The 26,374-nt window shown below is 36.2% G+C and overlaps 13 protein-coding genes across 13 annotated transcripts; 5 read left to right on the top strand and 8 right to left on the bottom strand.

Annotated features, from left to right (window-relative positions):
- Positions 1–301: 301 nt before the first annotated feature.
- On the bottom strand, positions 302–2,080 carry FDP41_006712 (uncharacterized protein; the record flags this gene model as incomplete). The annotated part of the gene is made up of 1 exon (XM_044710377.1): positions 302–2,080. The coding sequence occupies one exon, from the start codon at positions 2,078–2,080 to the stop codon at positions 302–304; it is 1,779 nt and encodes a 592-aa protein (XP_044558815.1).
- Positions 2,081–2,703: 623 nt separating this feature from the next.
- Positions 2,704–4,836, bottom strand: FDP41_006711 (uncharacterized protein; the record flags this gene model as incomplete). Its single annotated transcript, XM_044710376.1, has 1 exon — positions 2,704–4,836. One exon carries the CDS (start codon positions 4,834–4,836, stop codon positions 2,704–2,706), a length of 2,133 nt encoding a protein of 710 aa, XP_044558814.1.
- A 923-nt stretch (positions 4,837–5,759) lies between these two features.
- FDP41_006710 (uncharacterized protein) lies at positions 5,760–6,098 on the bottom strand (the record flags this gene model as incomplete). Its single annotated transcript, XM_044710375.1, has 1 exon — positions 5,760–6,098. The coding sequence occupies one exon, from the start codon at positions 6,096–6,098 to the stop codon at positions 5,760–5,762; it is 339 nt and encodes a 112-aa protein (XP_044558813.1).
- Positions 6,099–6,763: 665 nt separating this feature from the next.
- On the bottom strand, positions 6,764–7,285 carry FDP41_006709 (uncharacterized protein; the record flags this gene model as incomplete). Its single annotated transcript, XM_044710373.1, has 1 exon — positions 6,764–7,285. One exon carries the CDS (start codon positions 7,283–7,285, stop codon positions 6,764–6,766), a length of 522 nt encoding a protein of 173 aa, XP_044558812.1.
- Positions 7,286–7,296: 11 nt separating this feature from the next.
- FDP41_006708 (uncharacterized protein) lies at positions 7,297–7,710 on the bottom strand (the record flags this gene model as incomplete). Its single annotated transcript, XM_044710372.1, has 1 exon — positions 7,297–7,710. One exon carries the CDS (start codon positions 7,708–7,710, stop codon positions 7,297–7,299), a length of 414 nt encoding a protein of 137 aa, XP_044558811.1.
- Positions 7,711–8,813: 1,103 nt separating this feature from the next.
- FDP41_006707 (uncharacterized protein) lies at positions 8,814–10,415 on the bottom strand (the record flags this gene model as incomplete). The annotated part of the gene is made up of 1 exon (XM_044710371.1): positions 8,814–10,415. One exon carries the CDS (start codon positions 10,413–10,415, stop codon positions 8,814–8,816), a length of 1,602 nt encoding a protein of 533 aa, XP_044558810.1.
- Positions 10,416–10,731: 316 nt separating this feature from the next.
- Positions 10,732–12,388, top strand: FDP41_006706 (uncharacterized protein; the record flags this gene model as incomplete). The annotated part of the gene is made up of 2 exons (XM_044710370.1): positions 10,732–10,797; positions 11,399–12,388. 2 exons carry the CDS (start codon positions 10,732–10,734, stop codon positions 12,386–12,388), a joined length of 1,056 nt encoding a protein of 351 aa, XP_044558809.1.
- Positions 12,389–12,669: 281 nt separating this feature from the next.
- Positions 12,670–14,046, top strand: FDP41_006705 (uncharacterized protein; the record flags this gene model as incomplete). Its single annotated transcript, XM_044710369.1, has 3 exons — positions 12,670–13,710; positions 13,910–13,956; positions 14,022–14,046. The coding sequence occupies 3 exons, from the start codon at positions 12,670–12,672 to the stop codon at positions 14,044–14,046; spliced, it is 1,113 nt and encodes a 370-aa protein (XP_044558808.1).
- A 96-nt stretch (positions 14,047–14,142) lies between these two features.
- FDP41_006704 (uncharacterized protein) lies at positions 14,143–14,834 on the bottom strand (the record flags this gene model as incomplete). The annotated part of the gene is made up of 2 exons (XM_044710368.1): positions 14,143–14,426; positions 14,522–14,834. The coding sequence occupies 2 exons, from the start codon at positions 14,832–14,834 to the stop codon at positions 14,143–14,145; spliced, it is 597 nt and encodes a 198-aa protein (XP_044558807.1).
- Positions 14,835–15,790: 956 nt separating this feature from the next.
- FDP41_006703 (uncharacterized protein) lies at positions 15,791–16,885 on the top strand (the record flags this gene model as incomplete). The annotated part of the gene is made up of 4 exons (XM_044710367.1): positions 15,791–15,881; positions 15,946–16,239; positions 16,288–16,489; positions 16,543–16,885. 4 exons carry the CDS (start codon positions 15,791–15,793, stop codon positions 16,883–16,885), a joined length of 930 nt encoding a protein of 309 aa, XP_044558806.1.
- A 186-nt stretch (positions 16,886–17,071) lies between these two features.
- On the bottom strand, positions 17,072–22,753 carry FDP41_006702 (uncharacterized protein; the record flags this gene model as incomplete). Its single annotated transcript, XM_044710366.1, has 1 exon — positions 17,072–22,753. The coding sequence occupies one exon, from the start codon at positions 22,751–22,753 to the stop codon at positions 17,072–17,074; it is 5,682 nt and encodes a 1,893-aa protein (XP_044558805.1).
- A 1,136-nt stretch (positions 22,754–23,889) lies between these two features.
- On the top strand, positions 23,890–24,684 carry FDP41_006701 (uncharacterized protein; the record flags this gene model as incomplete). The annotated part of the gene is made up of 1 exon (XM_044710365.1): positions 23,890–24,684. One exon carries the CDS (start codon positions 23,890–23,892, stop codon positions 24,682–24,684), a length of 795 nt encoding a protein of 264 aa, XP_044558804.1.
- A 92-nt stretch (positions 24,685–24,776) lies between these two features.
- On the top strand, positions 24,777–26,372 carry FDP41_006700 (uncharacterized protein; the record flags this gene model as incomplete). The annotated part of the gene is made up of 1 exon (XM_044710364.1): positions 24,777–26,372. The coding sequence occupies one exon, from the start codon at positions 24,777–24,779 to the stop codon at positions 26,370–26,372; it is 1,596 nt and encodes a 531-aa protein (XP_044558803.1).
- Between the last annotated feature and the right edge of the window lie 2 nt (positions 26,373–26,374).

The raw sequence follows: 26,374 nt of genomic DNA, 5'->3' as shown, positions 1-26,374 counted from the left end.
CTTTCAAAGGATGGATTCGGAAATGGTCGCGTGATCACTCTTCCGATATTTTTTATTAAAAACTTTTATTTGATCGAATCGCTGAATTCTCTTTCCGCTCCGTGAGACACTTGCAATTTGGTGTTACCACCAAGAAGTACTTACTTCTCACACTCATCTCCATTTCAGACACCACTGCGAGCTCAAATGTCCTCCATAATAGTGGGGTCTGTTTGTTGTTGTTGTAGTTGTTGTTGTTGTGGATGTTATTGTTTTGAAATATTCTTCCTATATATGGGAACAAACAAACACACCAAGTATTTTATTGTTGCAACCATTTGCATTGTTCGACAACATACGCTCTTTGCCAACGAGCAGATGGATCTGTTTCAAATTTAGACCATGGCAACCACTTCTTCACAGTCTTGGCACAAATTTCTTGAGGGAAGTGTTTCTCAAAGATGGATCGATAGTAATAAGCTTCCTTAGAAATTGGAGTGTTGTAAGGGAATCTTTCCGATGCCTTTGAAAATTTCTCATCACTCACTTGTCGATCACAAAATTCCTTCAAAGAATCAATCCAACCATGTCCGACGCCATCTCCGAATTGAACTTTGGTGCGCCACAAAATTTCATCTGGAATCAAATTCAATCCATCAAAGGCCTTTCTGAGAAGGAATTTCTCCATGTTATGTTCTTCACCATCTTGACCATGATAGGAATGTAATTTATGATCGGGATGAATCATCATGACAATATCCAAAAAGTCCTTATCTAAGAATGGAACTCTTGCTTCCAAACCATGAGCCATAGTGGCACGATCACATCTCATTACATCTGCCAAATGCAAGTTTCTAACTTTGGTGACCAATTCAGTTTGTAATTGTTGGCTATCCTTGGCATCTCTAAAGTAAACATAACCTCCAAACATTTCATCACTTCCTTCACCACTCAAAATAACACGAATGTATTGAGAAGCCAATTGAGAAAGTAAAAACATGGGAGTGGTGGCTCTCACGGTCGTGACATCATACGATTCCAAATGATAAATGACCTTTTCCAAGGCAGCAATTCCTTCCTCAATTGAAAAGACATGTTCATGATGAACTGTTCCCAAGTGAGCAGCCACTTTACGAGCAGCCACCAAATCCGAACTCTCATTCGCTCCAATACCAATTGAAAAACTATGCAAACGTTCTTGAGTGGTGAATTTCTTGACCAAAGCAGCCACGAGGCTCGAATCTAAGCCTCCACTCAAAAAAACGCCCAACTCCACATCGGACATCATTCGTTTCTGAACCGCAGCCTCAAAGCCTTGTCTGATTTTCATCAAATCGGTTTCTTCGGGTTGCTTATAAACAGTGGAGTCAAACCAGATGGGATTGTAGTATTGTTGCATGGTTCCAACAGGTTGAGAAGCGTGTTGGACATAGACCATACCAGGTAGGAAACTCTCAATTTCATAACAACCCGCAGCACTCAAAACCTTCATCTCACTTGCAAACCAAATACTGTCCATGGCACCCTCATTCTTCTTCTTGCCCATGTAAAGTGGTTTGATTCCGATACGATCACGAGCAGCCACCAAAGTCTGGGTAGTGGTATCATAAACAACAGTAGCAAAGTAGCCATCCAATTTGGAAACAAACTCAACAGCATCTTTCATGTTGATGATCGTGAGAGGATCAACATCAACACCACTTTCTAAACGTTTCTTCTTTGCTTGTTCATACAAGTGGAGAATACATTCCGAGTCGGAATGAGTACGATAGACGTAGCCTTCCTTCTTCAATTCTTCATCAATGGCATCATGATTGTAAATTTCTCCATTGTGGATGACCGCACAGAGTTCGTCCTGACTGAGAATGGGTTGTTTTCCAGTGGTGAGGTCAATAATGGACAAACGTTCATGAGCCATACAAGCAAATGAATATGGAGATGATGATGACTCAAGAGGCCATACACGAATGTCAGATTCAATTGGACCACGGTGAGCTAATAATTTGGAATAGGCACGAACTTGTTCAAGTGCTAATTCACGAGATTCCTGCTGAGAAGCAGCAGAAGTCAAATATCTCAATACAAAGGTAATTCCACACATGTTATTGATGTTGTTGAGGCTAATTGTCAATTGGCGAGGTGTTCTTCTTTGGCAACTTGGAGGGGCTTTCTAAAGGTCTTCTGACTGAGGGAGCAGACGATGAGAGGTTTGAGTGGTTGATGAACGGTGGAGGTAGTAATGACTGTAACTTGTTGCATAAAAGGCTATCTTGAATGCTCTGGATTCAAAATATATGAAAAGAATCTTTCGTGAGAGAGAGATTGGATAATGCAAAACACACACTAATAATCACACCGAGAGGATGATGAGATGTTTGGTTGTTTTTTTGTTGTCGTCCATCTGTTAAAGGGGAAATCAAGTGTAGAAATTCATAGTGTTTCCTTAGGCTCGAATTGTTGAAATTACCGAATAAAAGAAATCTCCGGAAAAATGCACTTTTTGGCATTGGGTGCAAATTCATAGAGGAAGTCAACTCGCGCATTTTGTTCTCCTTTTTGTAAAGATGACGACCATGTCAACATCAACATTGGAGGTGCTTTGACGTTTTGATTCCTATTGGTTCTGTGACTTGTTGAACAAACTCCAAGTTTGGCTAAAATGTTCTATATATCATCAAGATCAGCAGTTCAAGGCCTTCCATCGTTGAATGATTTCATCAATGTTTATTCTGCCATAAAAATTGTTTTCCATTGATTGGAATTCCCATCATCTTCAAATAAATATTCATGCCAAGTGTTTACATTAAATTTTTCTCTGTGAAGTCCCTGTCTGTCTAACAATTGAATAGGTTCGTTCATGTTGAAACGAGAAGGGATTTCACAACTATGATATTCAAACTCGAGTCTTGATTGTTTCCATTTCATAAAAGTTCTTTTGTGTAGTGACTTTTCATAAAGAACACCACCATACTTGGCACAATCCCCGAACAAAGTGTGATCGTTTTGTAATTCATGAGAGGCATATTTCAGAGACTTGGGATTTTGAATGATTGCTTGCAGTACAATCTCTCGATTGTTTCTCAGAGCGTCTGATGCATAGGTCAAAAACAGTCCATTACGTTTCACAGCATTTAAAACAATTTCAAAATCGTTTTGTAAATCTGTTGATAATTCTGACAAGGAAAACCTTTTCGAGTCCATGAATTTCAAAATAAAATTTCTATCATTTCGCAACTCGTCTGGAATATCCCATAAATCGATAAAATCCTTATTCTTCAAAATAAATTCTTCATCATGTTTCAACAGTGTTGAGGCATATTCAAAACAATACTCTATCCGAATACAGGCTTCAACAATTTGTCTATCACTACGCAATTCTTCAGGTAATAGTTTTAAAATACTACATGTACCATAGCGATTGTTCACACAACGAGCAACTGACACCAGTTCTGCTTTCATGATTTCTCTACTTTCATTACAATCAAAAATGTAAAGCAAAGCATCACGGTCATTTCCAAATAACCTTAAAATCACATCTCTCTTTCGAATCGGTCCAGAGAAGGACAAAATAATATCAATACATTGCTTCTTGAATTCCATCTCATGTTTTAGCTCCTCAGATGCAAATTGATAGGCAAGCGGGTTCTCTCGTATTGCAGTCAAGACCACTATTTTATCTTTCTTTAGTTGATCAGATGCAAATTCCAAATTCATACCATTGGTAATGACATGAGAAATGACTACACGTCTGTTATTTCTACTCGTTGTCTCGGATATACTTTTCAAAGAAGGTTGTTTCTTTGCATTTTGGTTTTGAGAAAGGATGAGCATCATAATCTTTGCATATGAATGTGTGCTTGAAGATGTTGTTGGAATGAATTGAAAAACTTCGATCGTGTTTCTTAATGCTGCAGATATAATATCCCAATCATTTTTCAAAGAGTCAGACGCATATTGAAAAGCAAGACCATTCTGTTGAACGGCTTTCAATACCACCCACTTGACATTTCTATTTTCACTTGAAGCGTATTGAAGAGAAAGCCCATCTTGTGTGACAGCTGTCATGACAATATTCATATCGCTCCTCAGTCTCTCTGAGGCAAATTGAAGATTAGATCCTGAATAGAAGACCGCTCGCTCAACAATATGATAATCATCATTCGATAATTGGATAGGACAGCATTTCCATCCATGTAATATTTTCGCTAAATCATCTTTAAAATTCAATAAATCTTCTCTTGATACAAAGTTCAATATTTGCAAATATTTACAACTAACGGCTCTCAACAGACCAACCTTATTGCCTTTCCAAAACCGACATTCTTCTTCAAATGATAATAAAGATGTATTTCGAATAGTTGCCATCCAATTCGCAATATTTCTATATGGATCTATCTTAATGGGTGTGCTGTAAATATAAAAATGTTCAATGCATTCTCGATCATCCATAAACTCGAGAGGAATGAGTTGACATTCATGAGCCTTGTAATGATTGTTTGAAAAATCCTTTTTCCATTGCTCTCGGGCAAGTAACCACTTTGCAAAGCCTTTCGATTGATTTTCAAATTTGTTTTTCAATCGTTTGAAATTTTTGCAGCATTCAAAAGAATCCAAATAAAGTTCAAAAGCCTCATCCTGATGGTCCATCATCATTGATGAAGATGAACAATAAGCCATTCCATCGATGGATGGATGATGATGCAACAATCTGCGGAAATCAAAAAAATCAATTAAAACTACAATGGTTACATCCATTGAATCATCAGTATCATCATCATCATCGATGGTTGAATCCTCCATCCGAATATTCTCATGAATCCAAGCAAGCTTACAATCTTCTTCCGTTAATTTCAACATCTTGGAGTCGTGTGGTTCAAGCGACTGAGTCTCTGCAAGCAATCGTTTCATTTTTGAAAAGTTTTTTTTTTGAAATTGATTGGCAGGAAAGTATTTGTGACAAAGGAACGCGTTCGAGTTTGTCGTCTCTCCATCAAAGAATGGAATTCAAGTGATTTAAAGTGTCCATGCATGACATTGGCAATGAAAGGATGAAAGAAATGATCAAAACAATCACCAGATACAAGTATTAACTTTTCAGTGTCAACCTTTTTTTCTTTGGTGGTGGTAATTTTCCCTCTTTCCAACATCTCCTTTGTTGTTTTAGTTATTTTCTTGTTTGTGATAATAAGGACAAAAGTTTCAGAGTTTTCGAATGGTGTGTTGACAGCATTTTCATAATAATTCGCAATCTCGTCTGGAGAGAGTAAAGAGTCTGAGTCTTCTTGTTGAAATTTGTTTTGCACCACAAAGACAATTCTTTTGCCTGTGTCATCATTAATTAGAGGTCAAAAAACTCCCTTAATATCCTTCTGATTCTTTTTTACCTTTTGCAAGCAAGTGGATGAATGAATAGTCTTTGTTTTTTCCGTCCTTTGATGTTTTAACATCTAGACAATCATAGTGAAACCATGAAGGATTTGATGTTTGCAACTTGGTACATCCCATTTCACACTTGAAATGTGCCCCTTCAAACAACTTTGAAATTTTCGTTGTCATGGATTTGCATAGAGTGAACAAACATTAAATCTTGCCGTCATTGTTTTCTTCAATTGGTTCCCATCTGGGTTTTTTTGAGGTAATGAAATCAGACACGACTTGCTTTGGAATATAATCCTTCTTTGTTGCCAAGATATCAATTACTATGAGAGGACGTCCTTCAAAACCATATACTTTTCCTTCACGGATGTACTTGGTAATTCTGTCATCTTCTGCTCTTTGGTTTACCCGGATAACATTCTCAAAGCCAATTCGACAAAGTAATTTGTTGGGTTCTCTAAATCACTCTCGTATTGTCTTTGTACAGCTTTTGTTACAATATGATACATGGTGGATATTACAGTATCTGCATTGTCCATATCCACCAAAGTTTTTAATTCTTTCTTTTCATAGCCTTCTAAAGCCAACTGCAAATGTCGAGGAACAACTCCAATGGCATTCCAAAACTCTCTATTTCTCTCATACAGTGCTAATAGGCCCATTTCTTGCATAATCTCTTTGATATCGATCGATCTCAATAATGGAAGTCGCAATGTTGCGGGTGTATATTGTGTTGGTTCCATTAATACATCATTTTCATTCAAGGTTCCTCCAAAGGCTGGAAAAGTAAAATTTGGTCATCAAATTGCTATTGTCTCATATATCATCCTATTCTTTGTTGGATATGGGTGTGTAGATCTGGAATATGTCTTGTAGCCAATTGGTATTCATCAAATGTTTGAGCTATTTAACGATAATCCACTCTCGATAATAATCACAACAGAGGCAATTATTAAGGTTAGTTGCCATTGTGAGAGACATGGCCATGGTCATGAGATGAATCTTGTAATACACCTTCTACATGATCTCTAGGATGTGATGATGTTGTTTATTTCATATATTGTCAACTAAGTATGAAACGGTGAAGCTCTCCTCTTGGTGAGTCAATTTTAGCTTGAAGGAAAATTTTTTACGTTCAAAAATGATACAAGGTCCCAGCGAAAATGTTAAATTTCACTCATTAACGATAAATACATGATGACAACATGTGAAAACGACTTATGTGATGTCAACACGCATGTAGTACACTAAAATAGAGGAAATTGTTGTATTAGTGATATGTTGTGGATTATAACTTTGCGCTCGTGTTTTGGAAAATGGCATTCAGTCCTCTTGCGTTGCGAATGATGTTGGGAATTTCCGTTAAAATTCGTGATTTTCCAATTCCTTTTCCACCTTTTGCAATTTTTCATTGTTTATTACCTCCTTTTTTGAACCTGAAATGTGCTCCTGCTATGTCCACTATTAATTTGATCGCCTCGTCACGGTGTTTCATGTTAAAACTCGTCTTCTCTACTGCTACTGGGGGAGGCTTTGTCCTATCTTTAAGTGTATAGTTGTTCAATAACTCATTGAGTAATTCCTTTTCGCTGTATGATTCTTTAAGAATTACTTCAACTTTTTCTGGAAAGAACGGTGATTGAGATGTGAATTTCTTCATCTCAATCTTGTCTTCCAACAGAAATTGATGGATCCACTTGACAACTTTCGTGAATAAAGTCAAGTCAAGATTATTCACGTTTCTAATAGCCACAGATTCATCTTTGGATGAGATGACATCTCGTGCGATGGTATAGAGAATTTTTCCATCTAATAAAGAAACCTCATCAAGAGTCAAATCAGCTCCTCCTTTTGAAATTGGTTCACATAATTTTTCTTTGATTCGTTTACTCACTGGCTCCAAAAGCCATAGTGAATATTGTCTTGTCATCAATTCATTGATTACCCAGAATACAATAGTTTGACAAGTGTCAGAGAGTTTAGGTTGTTATAAGTGCTTCTAAGCTCATCAGTTGCGTAATATATACCCTTCATCTTGATATTCTCAACAATATTGTGGAGCGTTCCAACTCGTGTAATCATTGAAACTGAGAGTATGTTGTTGGGTGGAGGACGACTATCCTCTACGTTTGTTGATGCTTCTTTTTTCTTCAACCAATTTGAAGTGGTGAAGGAACGAATTTGTCCAAATGTTCTTGTATTGAATACATGTTGGTTGTTTGGTACCACCTTTTTCATCATATCCATCCAAGCATCATCATTGAAATTAAACTTGTTGGATGATGAAGAAGAATGAATGTCCGTTTCATGATAATTTCTTGTAGGATATCCTACATATTGAGTTGTTGTTTTCATGAGGCTCGCAAAGCTATTATTGAATTTGCGGTTGTAAGTCAAAAGGAAAACCATGAGCCTCATCTTGGAATTTTTTTTGAGTCTAAGGTACTTAATTTTTTTCGAGACTCTAAAGGGTAAATTATTGTTATTGATGAATTTGAAAAAGCGTGTCACATGCTGAATATGACTCCAATTTTTATAACCTTTTGTTACTACTCCTTCACAAGCCAACTCCAGGCAAGTGATCGGTGATCTTTTTACCTTTTGGTTTGCAGTAGCTCTTTCATCTGTTGTTTTGAGTACCAATTTCTGGTGTTAATTATCCATATTCATACGTTATCTGGAGACAAGCTTTATATTTCTCACTCTTCACTTTAATCTTCAACCTGCTTCTTTCAGCGAAATAAAAGACCAACAAACTGACATCATCATCAAAGAAATAAGTGCAAATTGGATGGCATGTGTTAGTTTAGGTATAGAACTTTCTTTCATGTAGCAGCTGACTTGTGTTAAGGTGTCCTTGTTGTTTTGATGTAACTTGTTATAAATGTAGCGATTGTTTGGTAATTTGATCAAAAAAGTGTTCCAGATCTTATTGGAGTCTGCATTATTCATCCACTTCTTCCATATCAACTTTCCTTGCCATTCCTTGTCCTCATAGGAAAATAATACAGGCTGTCTCAATTTCTCACCAACATTCATGCGCTCAAATTCCTCTGTATGATGGTGTTTTTCCAAGCGAAGTCATAAAACACGAAAACACCTCATCCAACACTTCCACATGAAAACAAGAAGGATCAATTTCTTGGACTATTGTGCGAACCAATCTGTAATTTTCTAATATTCCTCCGATGAAAGTCATATTTTCAAGCCTAGCATTGATGGCTTCTCCTCTAAATTCCCGGCAGTCCCATCCATCACATTGATCGTGTTTTTGATTTCATTATGAGGATGAGGGTGGTTATTTTTTAAGGGTGAAAAATTTTTAAACACCTCAGGATAGGCTTCCATATTGAATGTTGTATTAATGTTGTACAACGGATGTAATATTGAGGCAATATAAATGTAATATAATAATTGTATATATATATATATTATGTATGTATGTATATATATATATATTAATAGTAATCATCATTATTAGAGGAAGATTCTGCAAAGTTCCAAATATAGATAGCCATGGTAGCAGCAGCTAATGCAAAAATACCTCCCCAAATCAACAAGGATTGTTGTCTCATCTCTGTTTCATTTCTATATTGCTCAATCGTCTTTAAATCGATTCCTTTTTTTGATTTTTTTTTAGAATGGTTCTTTTTCATGGTGGAATATAAAATTGGTTGTCCTTGATTCAGTGTGGAATTGAGACCAATGTTATTCTTATTGGATCGATGAACAGGTCGAGTAGTGGAAGTAGTAGTGGATGAATGTTTGTCTGTAAATCCAAAGAATTGAAGAAGAGGTGAAAGTGGTGATTTTGGAGATTGAATAAAATTCTCTGCATGATCCTCATTCGAAGAAGAGAGAGGTGATAATGGACTTGGATAATTTCTCAAATATTCTTCAGTCAATCGTTGTTCTTTTCGAATTTTTGCATCAGAGGTATTGTCTTCTTCTTCGTCATGACTTGAAACTTGTTCTTCTTCATCCGTTGAAGAATTTTCTGAAAGGTTTCGAAGCAGTGATATTGAATTCAAATCACCATGATTCATCCATTCATCATTCTTCAAGAGTAACTCTTCTTTTCGAGAGCAAATATGTACGGAACAGAGTTTTTCAAAAGTTGTCAACAAGTTCATAAAATTTGGTTTTGGAACTTGAAATGGAACATTTCGAATGGGAATATTTTTGGCGCCAAGTTCATTCCACAATAAATTCTCAATCATGTCACGATTCAGAGAACCTGGACAATACACCATGGAAGCAAATACTTTTTGAAAAGTGACATTACTTGCTATGGTGGTAGTGTTCAGTTCTGAACGAGGTAATTCTTGTTGATTCTTCTTGTTGGATTGCATATTCTCTGACAAGGATGATGTGACAGGAAATCCCTCCACAAAATATCTTCTCCAATGTTGTGTGAATAGAGTGTGCAATTTTTCTTGAAATTGTTTTTCTTGATTTCTTCGAATTTCACTACCTGCTGATTTTGCTTTATGACCTGTTTGAATATCGTGTGACAATTGTCTTCCTCCTTGTTTCTTTCGTGAGACATAATTTGAAAAGGTTTTATGAACAAGACATTTTCCACTTTCAAAATCAAAAATTCCACCAGAAAAGTATCCACCATGCATGATACAAATAAATAATAAATTTGAAATAATTTCACAATGTTCTATATTATTATTGTTGATATTATTGTTGCTATTCATAGGATGAGAATCAGTGGTGAGGAGTTGACTGAATGGATGTAAAATTGGTGAAGAAGGATTTGTTTCATCCTCTTGATTGTACCAACAATTCCAAAAAGTTATTATTTTTGAATTTTCTTCATGTTGGTTGTGATCATTTACATGATGATGATTGATGGTTGAAAGTCCCAAGAGTCCTGGAATTTGATTATAATTTTTTTCTAACACGATTTGTTCTTGTTGATGTGAACAAGTCAAACTTTCGATGAGAATATTCAGAATCTCCGAGTCATTGATTTTATATCTCCCGAACGGGTAATGGTCAACATGGAATGTTTTTTGGGGTGAAGTGATGATCATTGTTGTGGTCGACATTTTTTGTGTGTGAAATTTGAATGTAATTGTTCTTGAATTTTTTGAGAGAATGGTTCAATTTCAAGTTTGAGCATGATGCTGTTTTAACTAGCGCTTTAAATGGTAATCATGATTTGGATTAGAAATTCAGTTCTTGAAGTTTTATATCATGTAATCAATGATGATAAGAACATGATGGCTTTAAAATGAAAAACGTGCACATGACTCAACAACAATCGCTATTCAATCGGATGGCCATTTTGATGGCAAAGTCCCTCTTAAATGTTTTGGATTCAAAAGAGAGACGTTGGCACGTCAGTTGTCACCCACCAAAAAAATGCCCAGTGACGATAGCTTGAGTATGGATGGTGATGCCGAAGAAGGCTTCGAAGTGCTTTTAGATGTATGTATCCTGAGTTTGATGTTTGGCTGATGGGTCTCATCGCAATTTCGCTTTAATAACAATAATCGCATATTCAACGAATCATCATAACAAATGGACAACAACAACAATTTTTTGTAACGTTCGTCCTTTCGTTCGTTCGTTCGTTCATTTTCTTACAATTTGTGTTTTTTCATTCCCATCATGATGATGACCTTCGGTGATGATGATGCATCGGTCCGATCGGTCAAAAAAACAATTCATGAATATATTCTTCTTCAACGATTAAAATTCAATGGACATGATGATGATGGGAAAATTCTTCTCCAAAATTGTTGGTCTACTTTTCGACATGATGTTCCCTATACAACCATCATTGCGATAACACACTACAACTGCTTGATGATGTTATCGAATGGCTCCATACTTGTTGTGCTGTGAATGAATGAATGAATGGATCACATACATTTCACACCATTTTGATGAAATGAAACAACCACACAAAACAACAACTTGCTCATGAAACACACACATGATGAATCGATTCTCATTTCGACCATCATCATCATCTTGTTCGCTCCTCCGTTCTTTTTCTCTCTTTCTTTGAAAACTCACACAATAGGAAATTAAAAATAAGGAAAAATCTCTTCGAGATGCTGTTTACAATCTCCACAAAGCAACTTCAAAAGAACAACGAGCCACACTCATTAAAAAAGCAGAACAATTCTACAAACAAGCAAAAGAGAATATCAATGTACTCAAAGATGATCTCTCTTCCTATAATGGAAATAAGAAAAAAACATATCAAATGGAAATGAAGAAACTCGAACAAGCGATTGCAAAGAGTTACAATGACTTGACTCAAATTAAAGAGAATCGAGAGACTCCAGGAAGTGTCACAACCCCAACAGGAAGTGACAATGGATTGTCAGCAACTACTCCCACGACTGGAAATAGAAAATCAAGTAGTAACATTTCAAAGACCACTTCAGACGATGGAATGACCACAACATCTACAAGTTCAAAGAAATCAGGAAAAAGAAATGATAAAAATTATGATGAACAAGATGGTGCTATTATTATGGATGATGATGGAGGAAATGGTCAACCAAAACAAATGCAAAAAGGTCACTCTCGTGTGGATGAAATTTTGACTATTTATGACAAGAATAATGAAATGTTAGACAACATGATTAGAATTGGAGATGAGACCATTCAAATTGGAGCAGCAGCTGCTGAAAAGTTAAAACAACAAACAGAGAGAATGGTTTTAATTCAAAAAGATTTGGATGAATTAGGAGACGGTTTGAAGAGAGCTAAAAAAGAATTGAACGCATTCATTAGAGGAACTAATTGTGACAAGGCAGTGATTTGTATTTTCATTATCATTGTTTTGGTAATGGTTGCAGTTATTATTGGATGGCAAGTTGCAAAATATGTTTGCATTAAGGGTATCACCAATACTTGCATTGGAGGTTATTCCAATTCTTCTTCTTTTTCTGTCAAGGGAAGTATGGAACCATTCAAAGTGGATACTTTAGGAGAAGAGTCCTTAAAAGTTTTGTCCACTCCCATCACCACCACGATCGTGGCTGAGAAGAAGGTGAATTGATCATCACAAGTACTTGTACAACAATTGTAGAAGGATTTCAACGATTAAATAATCTCTGAGATATTATTTCATGTGTGTGTAAATTCAAAAGGCATGAGGAAGGAAGGCCAAAATAGGTTCATATCTTATTTCAACAGCAACAACAAGTACGTCATCACCACCACCACCTCCATGGTGTGAAACAATGTCCTCATGATGCGGGCACTGACCTCTCTCAGTAGTAGTGAATGAGAGGATTTCATCAAAAAATAATATCCACATCATCTCTCCGATCGACAAACATGATAATTTCATCCTTTCTGAATCCTGATCATCATCATCAGGACTCCAACTCGGTTTTCCACTCCCTACGGAATGCTTCTCAATTATTTTCAAATTTCACAGCAAATACTACAACATTCACTGCTTCATTATTCGTTGCAGTAACAGCAGCAGCAGCATCATTAATTTGGAAATGGACTTGTCACATTTCTTATCCAACCAATAAGAAGAATGACTTTTTCAATAATTGTGTGGAGAAGGATGATGATGAATGTATGAAATTTGGAACAGACGAAGAACCTTTGTGTGAATTGAACAATTTTCATGACTTTTTCGATCAAAATGCAACAACAACCAACCAATTTGAAACAAGGAAATTGCGCAAAATTATCATCTTTTTAATTCCATCACTCTTTACAGATCATCGAATTTTTAATCATCAAACAAAAGTTTTTGGAAATTTAATTGAAACGATTGATTTAGAAAAATTGAAAGAAATGGAAAATTCCAAATTGACCTTACACAGTTATGCTCAACAACTTGCTCGTCAAATGAACACTATTTGTAGTGAAGAAATTAAGAATAATTCTGTTTTTGAAGGATTTCTTGTGGGTGGATTTTGTGTGGGTGGAATGATCTCAATTCTTCTCGCTCAGGAATTGTTAAAAAGTTCAACAAATCCAAAAATGTTAAAAGGAATTTTACTCATTGGAAGTTGTCCTTCATTTACTCACTGTGTCGATCTATATTACATGAACTTGAAACGAATGGTCATGAATTATCTTCCCACTTTTATATTTGAATTGATTGTGAAAATTTATTTATGGTCCAATAGTGCTGTGAGTGCGTGGATGGAGAAAAGTGTGTTGAGAAGTTTGTGGAATCAAGACCAAAAGGTAATGGAGGAATATCAGAGCTTGTTGAAGAACATGATGGTGGATAAGGATCCTGAGTTTGTCATTCAAATGTTGAAGGCTGAATTTAATTTTAGTTCTGAAGAGGGACAAGAGGATCATGTGAAATGGACCATTTTCACTGAGAATCAAATTCCAATCTTTCATGTAAGTAGTGGTATTAGTGGGTGGTAGAAGAAGTATTCAATGAACTCTTGATGATGCGATTTGACATTTGTGTTTGTTGTGTTTTATTTACAATGCCATACTTGTAAAAATCAATTTGTGTGATCTGTTGCAACCATACCTTTCATCCTCTCATGGCCGATTCAACCACCACAATGAATGTATCTTGTAATGCTCATAGATACACGGAGATCACGACTATTTGATTCAATCCTCTCTCTGTGAAAAGTTTGTGGAAGAAAACATCCGCCCAAACAACACCAATTACCATTTGCGTGTATTGAAATCATCAGGACACTTTCTACCATTAACACGTAAGAATGCTGTGAATAATTTTATTTACAATCTGTTGGATGGTATTTCGTCTTCATCAACAACATCTTGCAGTGAGTGGAATCGTACAACACAAATGAATTAATCCTCATGTACATAAATGTCTTCTTGCTGAGTTTCTCGTCCACGTTGTTGATTAATCTTCTTTTCTTGGACCAATCTTAATTCATAATAGTAATTACGAACAGCCCAAATGAAGTTGAACAACAAGAATACAGTCACCAATGCGGTGTATTCATAACGAATGCTCTTGAAATAGAAAGTTTCAGCGAGATAGTGAAGAATTGAAAAGCCATCTGCAAAAAGCGTGTAAGTGGTGAGGGCCTTGTTCTTCTCAATGCTGGCACAATACAAGTTCAAGAATCCTTCAGTTTTGAAAATAATGTGATGAGGCAATGGTGCAAATATTTTGTGGATATCATTGAAATGAGTGCCTCATGAAATGATATCATAAACATACCGACTACAAAACCAAGAACGGCTGAAGATCTTTGCAAGTGATCATTTCTTCCTTGCTTTGAAAATCCAAAGAAAATGTCAGCATGAAGAATTGTGGTTAACGTATCCACATAGAGTAAAACAGCATTGGCGATAAAGGCCAATCCAACGATAAATAAACTGGTGTTGAATATCCTTTTTCCGGGAAAGTATAATTGACGAAGATTTTCTTTCAAGACTCTCTTTTTACGGTCTGTCTCCTCTTGGATCTGACTTGGACCTTCCTTGTTGACTGTGATATCTTCTTGTTTGTTGGCAAATCTTGATTCAACCATTTTCTTTGATGTGTATGTGGTGTTGTTTTGTTGAAGTTGAAAATTGTTCAATATTAATAAACGCAAATTTGAATAGTGGAAACGATACAAAACAAGCTAGACTCAATCAAGCAACACGACATATAAATCGAAAAGAAGTCAAAATCGTAATTTTCCATTTTGATTTTAGAGGTCATCTATGCATTATAGCGGAATAACAGGAATTAGAGATAGGTAAGCTTCAAAGATACATATGATCGGGATTGATGAGAGCCAATTAGAACGCTTTTCCCCAATAATCCAAGTGGTGAATGTCTACATTTCTACTTGCTGTTCAAATATCCTGTGTAGGTCAGCCTTCCTTCCTTCACCGGAGTCTTTAGGGCAATCATGGAGGCCATGATGATGAAGGCATACAACGCCACACAAGCCAACCCTAACACGATCGACAAACAAACAGCCTTCTTTGAGTCCTTCATTTTTTTTAAAAATGTAAGAATTGAACTCGGTCGAGCTCTATTTGCAATGAATTCTTGGGACCAATCCAGGATGGTGAAGACTTTGAAGCTGTACACCCTAACTAACACCATGAAGTTATTAGACCCATCGAATGATGATGGGATGATAAGGAATGTCATGACCAAAATTGTAATGGTCAACCGTTAAATTGGCGCGATACGCATCCAAAAAAAAATCGAATCGGCGCTGCTCATCCCAGCCATCTCTCCTCTCTCTCCAGCGCTGCAAAGAATACACCATCATCACCGCAGCTGTTACATTTGTTTTTTTTATCATCATCCAAACTAAAACATTCCCACTACATTGAACGTTGTTGGAATCTTGTTTGAGTAAATACACATATACAACAACAACAAACTCATCATCAGGCGACGTTTTTTTATTTGTTGCTGATATCTTCCACTTTTAATTTAACGACGCAATCACTTTCACTTTCGTAAATACATATATACAGCATCATGTCCACTCCCACAACACCAACAGACATCGATATTGATGGTATCATTTTCAAATTGTTGGAGGTTAGAGGTTCTCGACCTGGAAAACAAGGTTTGTATTTTCGGTATTGTAATCATTTGACGAACTCATCATCATTATACTCTGTGCGTACTAGTGAACCTAACTGAAAACGAAATCAAACAATTAATATTAAAATCTAGGGAAATATTCATATCTCAACCTCCATTGCTGGAGCTCGAAGCACCTATTAAAATATGCGGAGATGTTCACGGGCAATATTATGATCTATTGAGATTGTTTGAATATGGAGGATTCCCACCAGAAGCTAATTATCTCTTTTTAGGTGACTATGTTGACAGAGGAAAGCAGTCATTGGAAACCATCTGTCTATTGCTCGCCTACAAAATCAAATACCCAGAAAATTTCTTCCTCTTGAGAGGTAATCACGGTATGTAGAGTGATCAAACATGTTTGTTATGTTTATTGTTGTTGTTAGAGTGTGCTTCTATTAACAGAATTTACGGATTTTATGATGAGTGTAAAAGGAGATACTCCATAAGATTATGGAAGAGCTTTACTGATTGCTTCAATTGTATGCCAGTTGCAGCAATCATAGATGAGAAAATATTCTGTATGCATGGTGGCTTGTCACCTGAACTTCACAACATGGAACAAATTAGAAAAGTAATGCGTCCAACGTAAGTAGATGCGCGATTTTACTGCAGCAATGAATGTACGAACGATATTTTAGTGATGTACCAGATAGCGGTTTACTTTGCGATTTATTGTGGAGTGATCCTGAAGAAGGAATTCAAGGATGGGGAGAAAATGATAGAGGAGTATCATTTACTTTTGGAAGTGATGTTGTAGAAAAATTCCTGAAAAAACACGATTTGGATCTTGTTTGTCGTGCTCACCAAGTGGTGGAAGATGGATATAAATTCTTCGCCAAAAGACAATTGGTGACGATTTTCAGTGCACCAAACTACTGTAACGAATTTGATAATGCAGGCGCCATGATGTCCGTTGATGAAACATTGATGTGTTCATTCCAAATATTGAAGCCAGCAGTCAAGAAGAGCTATTATTATTAAAGTTTTGCTTTTTCGTTGGATTGTATGAAACATAGCCATCCGCTTTCCTTACTCCTGTATTTCCAATTATTGGCCTATACAACCCAAGTTGTATATATTCCACTCCATAATTTCACACATGATTAAAAAAGATTCTTGTCTTTATTTGAAGTTAAGTTTGGAGAAATTCATTGATTGTTTATTTTATCAAAGTCTCAAATCGGATGCTTGAACATCAAGGTAGCGTGAGTATGGATTGACATTTAAGGTGTCTAAATTTTGCTTCTTGTCTTTCAGATCCTTCAAACACTTGACATATAAATTGAACACTTCATAATTGTTAAACAAATGTCTGTCATAGTTGATGGCTTTTCTTCTGATGAGATAATGTTGCTCCTTCAATTTTTGATTGTTGTCTGGGAATGGAACATCTACAATCATACTAATATCAGAACCAATCTTCTTCAAAATTTCAGCTTCTTCATCTAACCTCAATTGGCTAGCAAGACAAATTCCTCTTTCGTCAAGAGGCACATATTGTTGCAACTGCAGAACGTGATATTTGAGTTGAGGTAAGTTTTGAGACAATTTCTCAGCAACGTAGGGGGATACATAAATGGTATAACGTAAGTGTTGATATAAAATGTAAATGGATTGAAGTAAATGATTAATTAACTCCATATTGGCCTTTGTTGAGTGAGGGAATGAGGCAATCAGTACACTCTTACTACGGTGATCCAATGAAGTTGGTAAATTGGGGAATGCACTGCTCATGCCCTTTAAGAATGCATCTCTAACTGTTTGTCCGAAACATGCTACTTCACCTGTACTTGCCATTTCAACACCTAATTTAGGATCACAATCAGCCAATCGCTTGAATGAAAACATTGGAGTCTTGCATCCATAGAATGACTTGCAAAAACGTTTTCTTTGAATGGATTCATAGGTCATTGAGGATTTGTCAATCAATGCAACTTTGTGATTTGGAGTATGATGTTGTTGATTGTTGGAACGTAGTTGAGCAATTTCGTTCAGTAAGTTCATTTGCTCGTAATAATTTTGAGTGGGTACCTTTTGTTTGGATGTCACTTGTTCAATATTAGAAGGTAAAAGGAATGTGTTTGTGAAAACTTTTGCTGCTAAGGCAATAAAGTCCAAATCAAGAGTCTTGGATACAAATGGGAATGATCTAGAAGCTCTCAAATTACATTCAATCACTCTCAATCTCTTTGAAAGACTTCTATATAACTTGAGGGCTTCTTCTTGTGGATCCTCCTCTTCGTCACTCCATGAAGATGGTTGAGTATTGTTTGCACTGTCATGTGGAAGTTCATTATCAAAGAGGAATTGCATATTAAATGGTCCACTAATGTTGAGTGCTTTGGCAATAAGGGCTGCCTTTTCTCGAATAAGGTCTTGAATGTCAAAACTCAAGCTGTAAGGTGGACAAATTAAAGTGGCATCTCCACTGTGTGTTCCTGCTCTTTCTACGTGTTCACTGATAGCATCCACAATGATAAAACCATTTTGAGCAACACCATCAATTTCAATTTCTTTGGCGTTCTCATAGAATTTGGAAATGACGACGGGATGTTCACTTGAAACGTCAGCAGCTTCGTACAATTGTTGTAACAGTTCAGTGTCTGAGTATGCTACATTCATAGCTGCGCCACTCAATACATAACTTGGTCTAATCAGAACAGGGTATTGAACCTTATTGGCAAAATAAAGAGCGTCTTCAACAGTTGTCAAAGCAGCCCATTCAGGTTGATAAACAAGTTTTTCTCCTCTGTTATCAACAAGAGAATCCAAAAGCTGACTGAACTTATTTCTGTCTTCACACGAGTCAATGGAATCAGAACTTGTTCCAAGAATATTCACATTGCATTGTTTGTCGAGAGGAAGAGCAATATTATTTGGTTGTTGACCTCCAACGCTAATGATAGCACCGTAACATGTTTCTTGTTCATAAATATCCATAACTCTTTCAAGACTCAATTCTTCAAAGTAAAGACGATCAGGTTCGTCATAATCAGTAGAAACAGTCTCTGGATTGTAATTAATCATGACTGTCTTAAAACCTAATCTTCTTAACTCACGAATACACATGACACCACAATAATCAAATTCTACGCTACTACCAATTCTATAAACTCCACTTCCCAAAACCATAATGCCCTTGTCGTTAAATGAAACGTCATGATGAAGATGATGATCAGGATAAACAAACTTGGAATTGTTTTCCTCATCTGGCAATGCAATACTATTAATACCAGCATTATAAGTTGTATAGAGATAATTAGTTTGAGCAGGATACTCTGCTGCCAAGGTATCAATTTGCTTAACAATAGGTTGTATCTTGTGAATGTACTTTCTAACATATCTAATGATCAATTCCTTATCAGTATTTGTCAATTTATCTTTTGATGACAATTTGTAAGGGAATGATGAATCTGGAACAAAGTTATGGAATAGAGAGTTTGGAAGATAAGATGCAATTTGCAAATCGGAGAAACCTTGTTGCTTGGAAAGAATTAAGAGAGGGTAAGGAATGTCAACAGGAGAGTGCATATATTTGCCAACTCCTTTGAGTGCCTTTCTGGTTTGTACAATGTTATTGAGCTTGTATAAAAACCAACGGTCAATTTGTGTGAATTGATGAATTTGGTCTACAGTCATGTCAAATAAATCCATGGCAAGAGCAATGGCGAAAATTCTTTGATCTGTTGGGTGTAACAATTCTCTAATGACTCTCTGTTTAACTTCTTCCTTAGCATTGATAACAGTAGGAATAGCAAATGGATTGCTATTTGGTTGAACAATGTTATTTGGAATGGACCTCAATAACTTTTCATAATCAAACAAAGATCCAGTGGTTTCAAATCCTCTATGGCTAGTGTTGACCATACGAATGGCTTTTTGAATGGCTTCTTCAAAGTTACGACCAATGGCCATGACTTCACCAACACTCTTCATTGCACTTCCAATGTTTGTAGAGACACGAACAAACTTTTTCAAATCCCATCTTGGCATTTTGACAACACAATAATCAAGAGCTGGTTCAAAACATGCCGTAGTTTCCTTTGTGACAGAGTTCTTAATATCAATTAATTCCATTCCCAAAGCGAGTTTAGCAGCCACAAAAGCAAGAGGATATCCAGTGGCTTTGCTTGCTAAGGCAGAACTTCTACTAAGACGAGCATTGACTTCAATAATCACATATTCTCTACTGTAAGGATTCAAAGCATATTGAATATTGCATTCTCCTACAATTCCCAAATGTCTAATCACCTTAATAGCCGCAGTTCTGAGCATGTGATATTCATCATTATTGAGGGTTTGGGAAGGAGCAACCACAATAGATTCTCCAGTATGGATACCAACAGGATCAAAGTTTTCCATGTTACAAACAGTAATGCAATTGTCGTTGATATCTCGCACAACTTCATACTCGATCTCTTTCCATCCTTTAACACTCTTTTCCACAAGAATTTGAGGCGATGAGCTTAGAGCTTGAGTGGCTAATTCTCTTAGCTCCCTTTCATCATTGGCAAAACCTGAGCCAAGGCCACCCAAAGCGAAAGCAGCTCTCACGATGACTGGGAATCCAATTTTGTGTGCACTAACAATGGCTTCTTCGACATTGTCACATGCACTTGAATCAGCAACTGGTTGACCAATTTCTCTCATCTTTTGGTTGAAAATATCTCTGTCTTCAGTGTCAATAATGGATTGAACTGGTGTACCTAACACTCTACATCCTAATTTTTCCAAAATACCACTCTTATGCAATTGAACACCACAGTTGAGTGCAGTCTGACCTCCAAATGAAAGTAACAATCCATCTGCAGCTTCCTTCTCAATAACTTTTTCAACAAAATCTGGAGTTACTGGACCAAAGTACACTTGATCGGCAAGCTCCTTCGATGTCTGAACTGTAGCAATATTTGGATTAATTAAAATTGTAAAGATTCCTTCTTCTTTAAGAGCCTTAATGCATTGTGATCCACTGTAATCAAATTCACCTGCTTGTCCAATTTGAAGACCACCGCTTCCGAGAACAATAACTTTCTTTGGAAGTGGAGGCTTCTTGGAAATTGATTTATCTCTCTTTTGTGAAGGATCTCTCTTGTATTCAGCAGAGAATATACTCTTCTTCATCAACATTTCCTGTTGTTGGAAAATTGGAGTACTAATGTCTGATGTGTCTTCAATGGATTGCAAAAGCTCATTAAACTTGGTTCTCATGTTCTTATGATGTCTCACAAACACTTTGCTATAGTGAGACTCGAAGTTTGTAACTTCTAACAATTTTCCATTAATCTTCAATTTCATCAAGTCAACAAATTGGTCGAATAGGAAGAAGGTATCCTCTGGTCCTCCTTTGGCTTCAGGGTGGAATTGCGAAGTGAAAATAGGCATATTTGTGCAATAAATTCCTTCGTTACTATTGTCGTTTGCGTTAATAAAGTATGGTTTGAAATTATAGGGGAGGCTAGAATTGTCCACAGCATAACCATGGTTTTGTGATGTTATAAAACATTTTCTGGTTAATTGGTCAATGACAGGTTGATTGTGACCACGATTACCAAATGGCAATTTGTAAACAGCTGCTCCTACAGCCTTACCAACAAGTTGGTTGCCCAAACAAATACCAAAAATAGGAATCATTGGTAATTCTTTTGCTGAGGCCATTCTAATGTAATCCTTTAAATATTCAATTGTAGAAACAAAATTGTTTGGGTTACCTGGACCATTGCTGATAAATAGGCCATCTAATTGAGCAACCTCCTCTACCCAATTATAATTGAAAGGAACTACCTCCAATTCAATGTCTCTCTTGACTAGCTCTCTTATAATGTTATATTTCATTCCACAATCAATTGCAATAACCTTAAAGGTGTTTCCATGACCATATACCTTGACTTCCTTACATGTTACTTGCTTAATAATATCTGGATCTGTACCTGGATCATACCAACGAAGCTCTTTACCTAATTTGATCATTTCATCAGAAGCATTGATGTCTGTGACAATTCTACCAAGCATAGAGCGTTCATTTCTTAACTTTTTTGTGATGGCTCTTGTATCGACATGATAAATACCTGGAATATTATATTCTTGTAACCAACGATGAAGTGAACAAATTGCTTCATAATGAGAATAATTTTGAGAATAATCTTGAACAATTAATCCTCTAATGTGAATTCTATCACTCTCTAAACGAGGTAACAAACCATAATCATCAACGTATTCATTGGCCATAGTATTGCTCATAGTAGCTGTTGAAGGTAATTGATTTTTCTTGAATGGAGGAGCTCCATAATTACCCACAAGTGGAAAAGTCAACACCAATATTTGTCCTTGATAGGATGGATCAGTCAAAGACTCTGGATAACCAACCATTGCAGTGGTAAAAACACATTCACCGCTCACAGAGAATGCTGAATCCCAATTGGTGTCCTTTTCATTCATGCACTTGGTAGCTCCAAAAGCTTTACCATAATATCTTGTACCATCCTTCAATTCCAAATAACTATCAAATATGTGAGGTCCGAATTTGGTGGTGATTGGATTTAACACACCACTGCTCACAACCTGAGAGGATTGAGGTTGCTGAGGCGATTGAGTACCACCACTCATCAATGACGAATAAGTACTGCTTGCAGCATTCGGAGACAACAATGCTTGTGCTGAATTCAACAAGCTGTTCAAGGCTGAGTTGGTCGAAGAAGGACTACTATGGTGAGCATGAGAAGAATGGTGGTGATGGTGGTACTGATGGTGATGAGAAGAGATGTGAGAGGAAGGGTGTGGAGGAGTAGAGCCCATCTTTGGACTGTAATAACTCATGAAAGACTTGTTGGAGGGAGAGGACGAAGGATACATTTCCTATGTGTTGTTGTTGTTGTGATTAGGGTTTGCTTGAAAATGCTCGATGTATAATAACTCGAGAGTGAAAGTCCAATGTGTTTTTTTTCTGCAAGCTTGGCAAAGGTTCAATGAATGCATCAATAGCCATCATCGGAGTCATATATTAGGAAATTCAACAATGTTGAATGATGGTATTATTATTGCAATCACCACCACCACCAGTTGAGAGAATGGTTGTTGAAATGTAAGGTAGGAATAATAACAGATGGTGTTATTCCACGATGAATCATCACAATGTTACAAGCGGAAAAAAAGATTACCTACCTTTAATAGTCTAAACTCACACAGTTCTAATGTCGGAAAGAACAAGCTGAAAGAGGGATATGTACACGATGATGATGAACTCTCTCGAAAGAAGGGTTACTCCTTGGCTTTGCTCTCTTTTTTCGAGAGGAGGATTTTGAATTTCAAACAATTCTTGCAGGTTTTATGGTGTCCAACGTTTGTTGTAATCTCGTCTCGGATGAATATTGGTACCCACCAAATTAATGTGTTGAAAGCTCTCTCATGAGGATGTGTACACACAATTCTCCAACCTCATACGCAATGCGAGAAAGGAGCCCTGTGTTCACTCTGATTTATCGCGATATTCTCTCCTCTCACATGAAAGAATGAGAAAAAGTGCTGTTGGGTGATGATGGATACCAATATTCATCATTATTATCTATTGTTGCCGATTGGCTTACAATAAGAAGGTATCCGTTCACGTGCTTTCAATAAATTACTCTCAATTTGGTCCGACCTCGTAACCACAAAGGAAAAAAAGCTGAATTGAAATCATCCAAGCAGCTGCTTCATCTCCTCCTCAACAACCAAAAGACTCTTCCCTTTCTTTCAAACCAGCACACAAAAACATCACCACAATGATTTCCCAATCCACTACCATGCAACCTTCCGAAAGTACAACAAACCACTGCAAATTATCCCATCTCATCACGATTAAACAAATCACCCCGCAGCTCAGCGAAAGCCTTTGTCATCGGGCTTCTCAATTCAAACATTTTTTCATCAAGCAACAACATGACCAATATAATTCCATCCTCAAAAACAAGATTGTCAATTTGTTGTTTTTTGAACCTTCGACTCGAACCATGTGTAGTTTTCAGAGTGCTGTCTTGAGATTGGGAGGAAATCCAATCACTTTGGACATTCAAAGTAGTAGTAGTGTAAAGGGTGAGAGTTTGCAAGATACGTTACGAGTGATGGAACAATATGGAGATTTAACTGTGATGAGACATTCCAAGAGAGGAGTTCATCAGGAAATGACTTCATATCTGACGAAACCTTTGATTAATGCTGGAGATGGTGATGGAGAACATCCAACACAAGCTCTCTTAGATTTATTTACAATTAAGGAAGAACAAGAGAGAGTGGCAAAGTTGATGGATTTTAAAGTACAAACTATTTGTTTATTTGGAGATTTAAAATTTGGTCGAACGGTTCATTCTTTACTGAGATTGTTATACATTTATTTCAGAAATCAACCTTTGAAAATTTATTTAATTTCTCCTGAAGGTTTAAGAATGCCTCAATATGTCATTGATGATTGTGTTCAATTGGGTGACAATCATACACTTATTGAGACTGAATCATTAACACCTGAAATTATGAATGAATTGGATGTTATTTATGTCACTCGATTACAAAAAGAAAGATTCGAAAACGAAGAGCAATATTTAAAGTTGAAATCTTCATTCTGTTTAAAGAAAGAACATTTGAATACTTCTAGAAATTCTCATGTTCCAATCATTATGCATCCATTACCTCGTGTGGATGAACTCGATGAAGCTATTGACTCTGATGAAAGAGCAGCATATTTCAGACAAATGAATAATGGCATGTTTATGAGAATGGCCATTTTAGAAATGTTGTTAAAACAACAGTAAATTATTGTCAAATTCTCTAAAGAATGTGATGAATTGCAACAACTAATTCTTTCAACATCTTTATTTTAATTAATTGACTTGATTCGAAAAAAATGTATTCATCAGGAGCTTACTCAATCAATTCTTCTGCAGGATGGCCCTCTTCTTTTCTAGGTGGATCTACTCCTGTTTTTGGCAAACGGTTTCTTTCTCTTTTCTGGAGCATTTCATTGGATGATGGTATCATTTGTTTCATTTCCTTTTTGTTGGATAAATTATATCGAAGGCAATCCCGAAATCAATACTTGATGAGATATGAAAAATTAGCCGAGATTTTGAGAAGAGATTTATGTAATTATTTAAACCATGAAATTGGAGAATTGAAAATTTCTTTTAATTCTACAAATCAGGAAATTAGAATCAAAAAGAACAATTTGGAACATTTTGAAAATTATGATCATGAAAATTACTATTGGAAAGATTTTTTAAATTTGCGAGAAAGAAAGCAGTATTTAAATGAAATTATTGAAACAGCTATTCAGTTAAGAAGAATGGAAAATGATGATCATATAGATACTTTGAACATGATTAAAAGAAAGTCGTTCAGAATTATTCATCTCATTGTTTCTGGATTCTACTATACATTTTTCAATGCATTCAACGTAGAATCCATTGGAAATTTATTTATGATGTTAAAAACGTCGAACATCAGAAGGTTGCAACAAATTCCAAATAGTTCTACTCCACCTATATCAGACATTCCTTGGATTTCTCAAGTGATCAAGGCGATATTGAGATCTGTCTCTGTGTTTTACCTCTATGATTTACTTGATTCGATCATTGGACAGTTATTTACTATTGCCAAAACCAATTCCAGAACAGAGCGTGAACGAGAAATCGCTAAATATCATGGAGCTGATAGTTCAATTGGAAACAATATTTTTATTACTCCACACATACAAAGAAATGAAGAATTGCAACCAATTTTCAATCGATCTGAGAAAATTTATGAGCTGCAGCTTAAACTTGCTAACATTTTAACCACATTGTCATTATGCTCTGCAGGCACAAAAGACCCAAATTTATCAAACTCTATTCAAAAACTGGTTGAAGAAACAAAACTGAGTTTTAAAAAAGTAATCGGAACTCTCGAAAAGGTGGATGAATGGGCGTGTAAATATAACAGTCACAACCTTATCAAAGAAGATTTGAAAATTGTGACAGAAGATTTGGTGGATTCACCTGAAACCTTGTCATACACTCTTCTCACACAAACACGAGAATTGTTATCTGTTTTTAAAGAAACCATTAACAACATGAACAATGCTGTAAAAGAAGTTGTAGGAACACCTTCTGGAAAGCCTGCAGAACTTGATAAGGAGGATCAGCCTAAAAAGGTTAAGAAAGAAAAATCTTCAAAAAAGAAGAACCTTATTGTTGAAAAAACAATCAATGAATATCGAGAAGTGTTGAAACAATTTGATGTTCAATGCAACAAGATGTCAACTCTAGCATCTTCTCCTCCAAGCAGTGACATTCTTAGTACTCCATTCTATAGAAGAGAATCTTCCTTAAATGATAGATTACAGGTGTTTTTTATGAATTTACCAATTCGGACATTATTGGTGTACATTATGGATCTAATTCTCATGTATTACAGTGGCACAACAACGGATTTGATACCACATGATATGCAAAGGAAACCTTAGTG

The sequence above is a fragment of the Naegleria fowleri genome (assembly GCF_008403515.1).
Source record: "Naegleria fowleri strain ATCC 30894 chromosome Unknown tig53, whole genome shotgun sequence".
Classification (NCBI taxonomy): Eukaryota; Heterolobosea; class Eutetramitea; order Acrasida; family Naegleriidae; genus Naegleria; species Naegleria fowleri.
The sequence above is the reverse complement of the archived record's forward strand: the minus strand, read 5'-3'. Positions and strand labels throughout refer to the sequence as shown.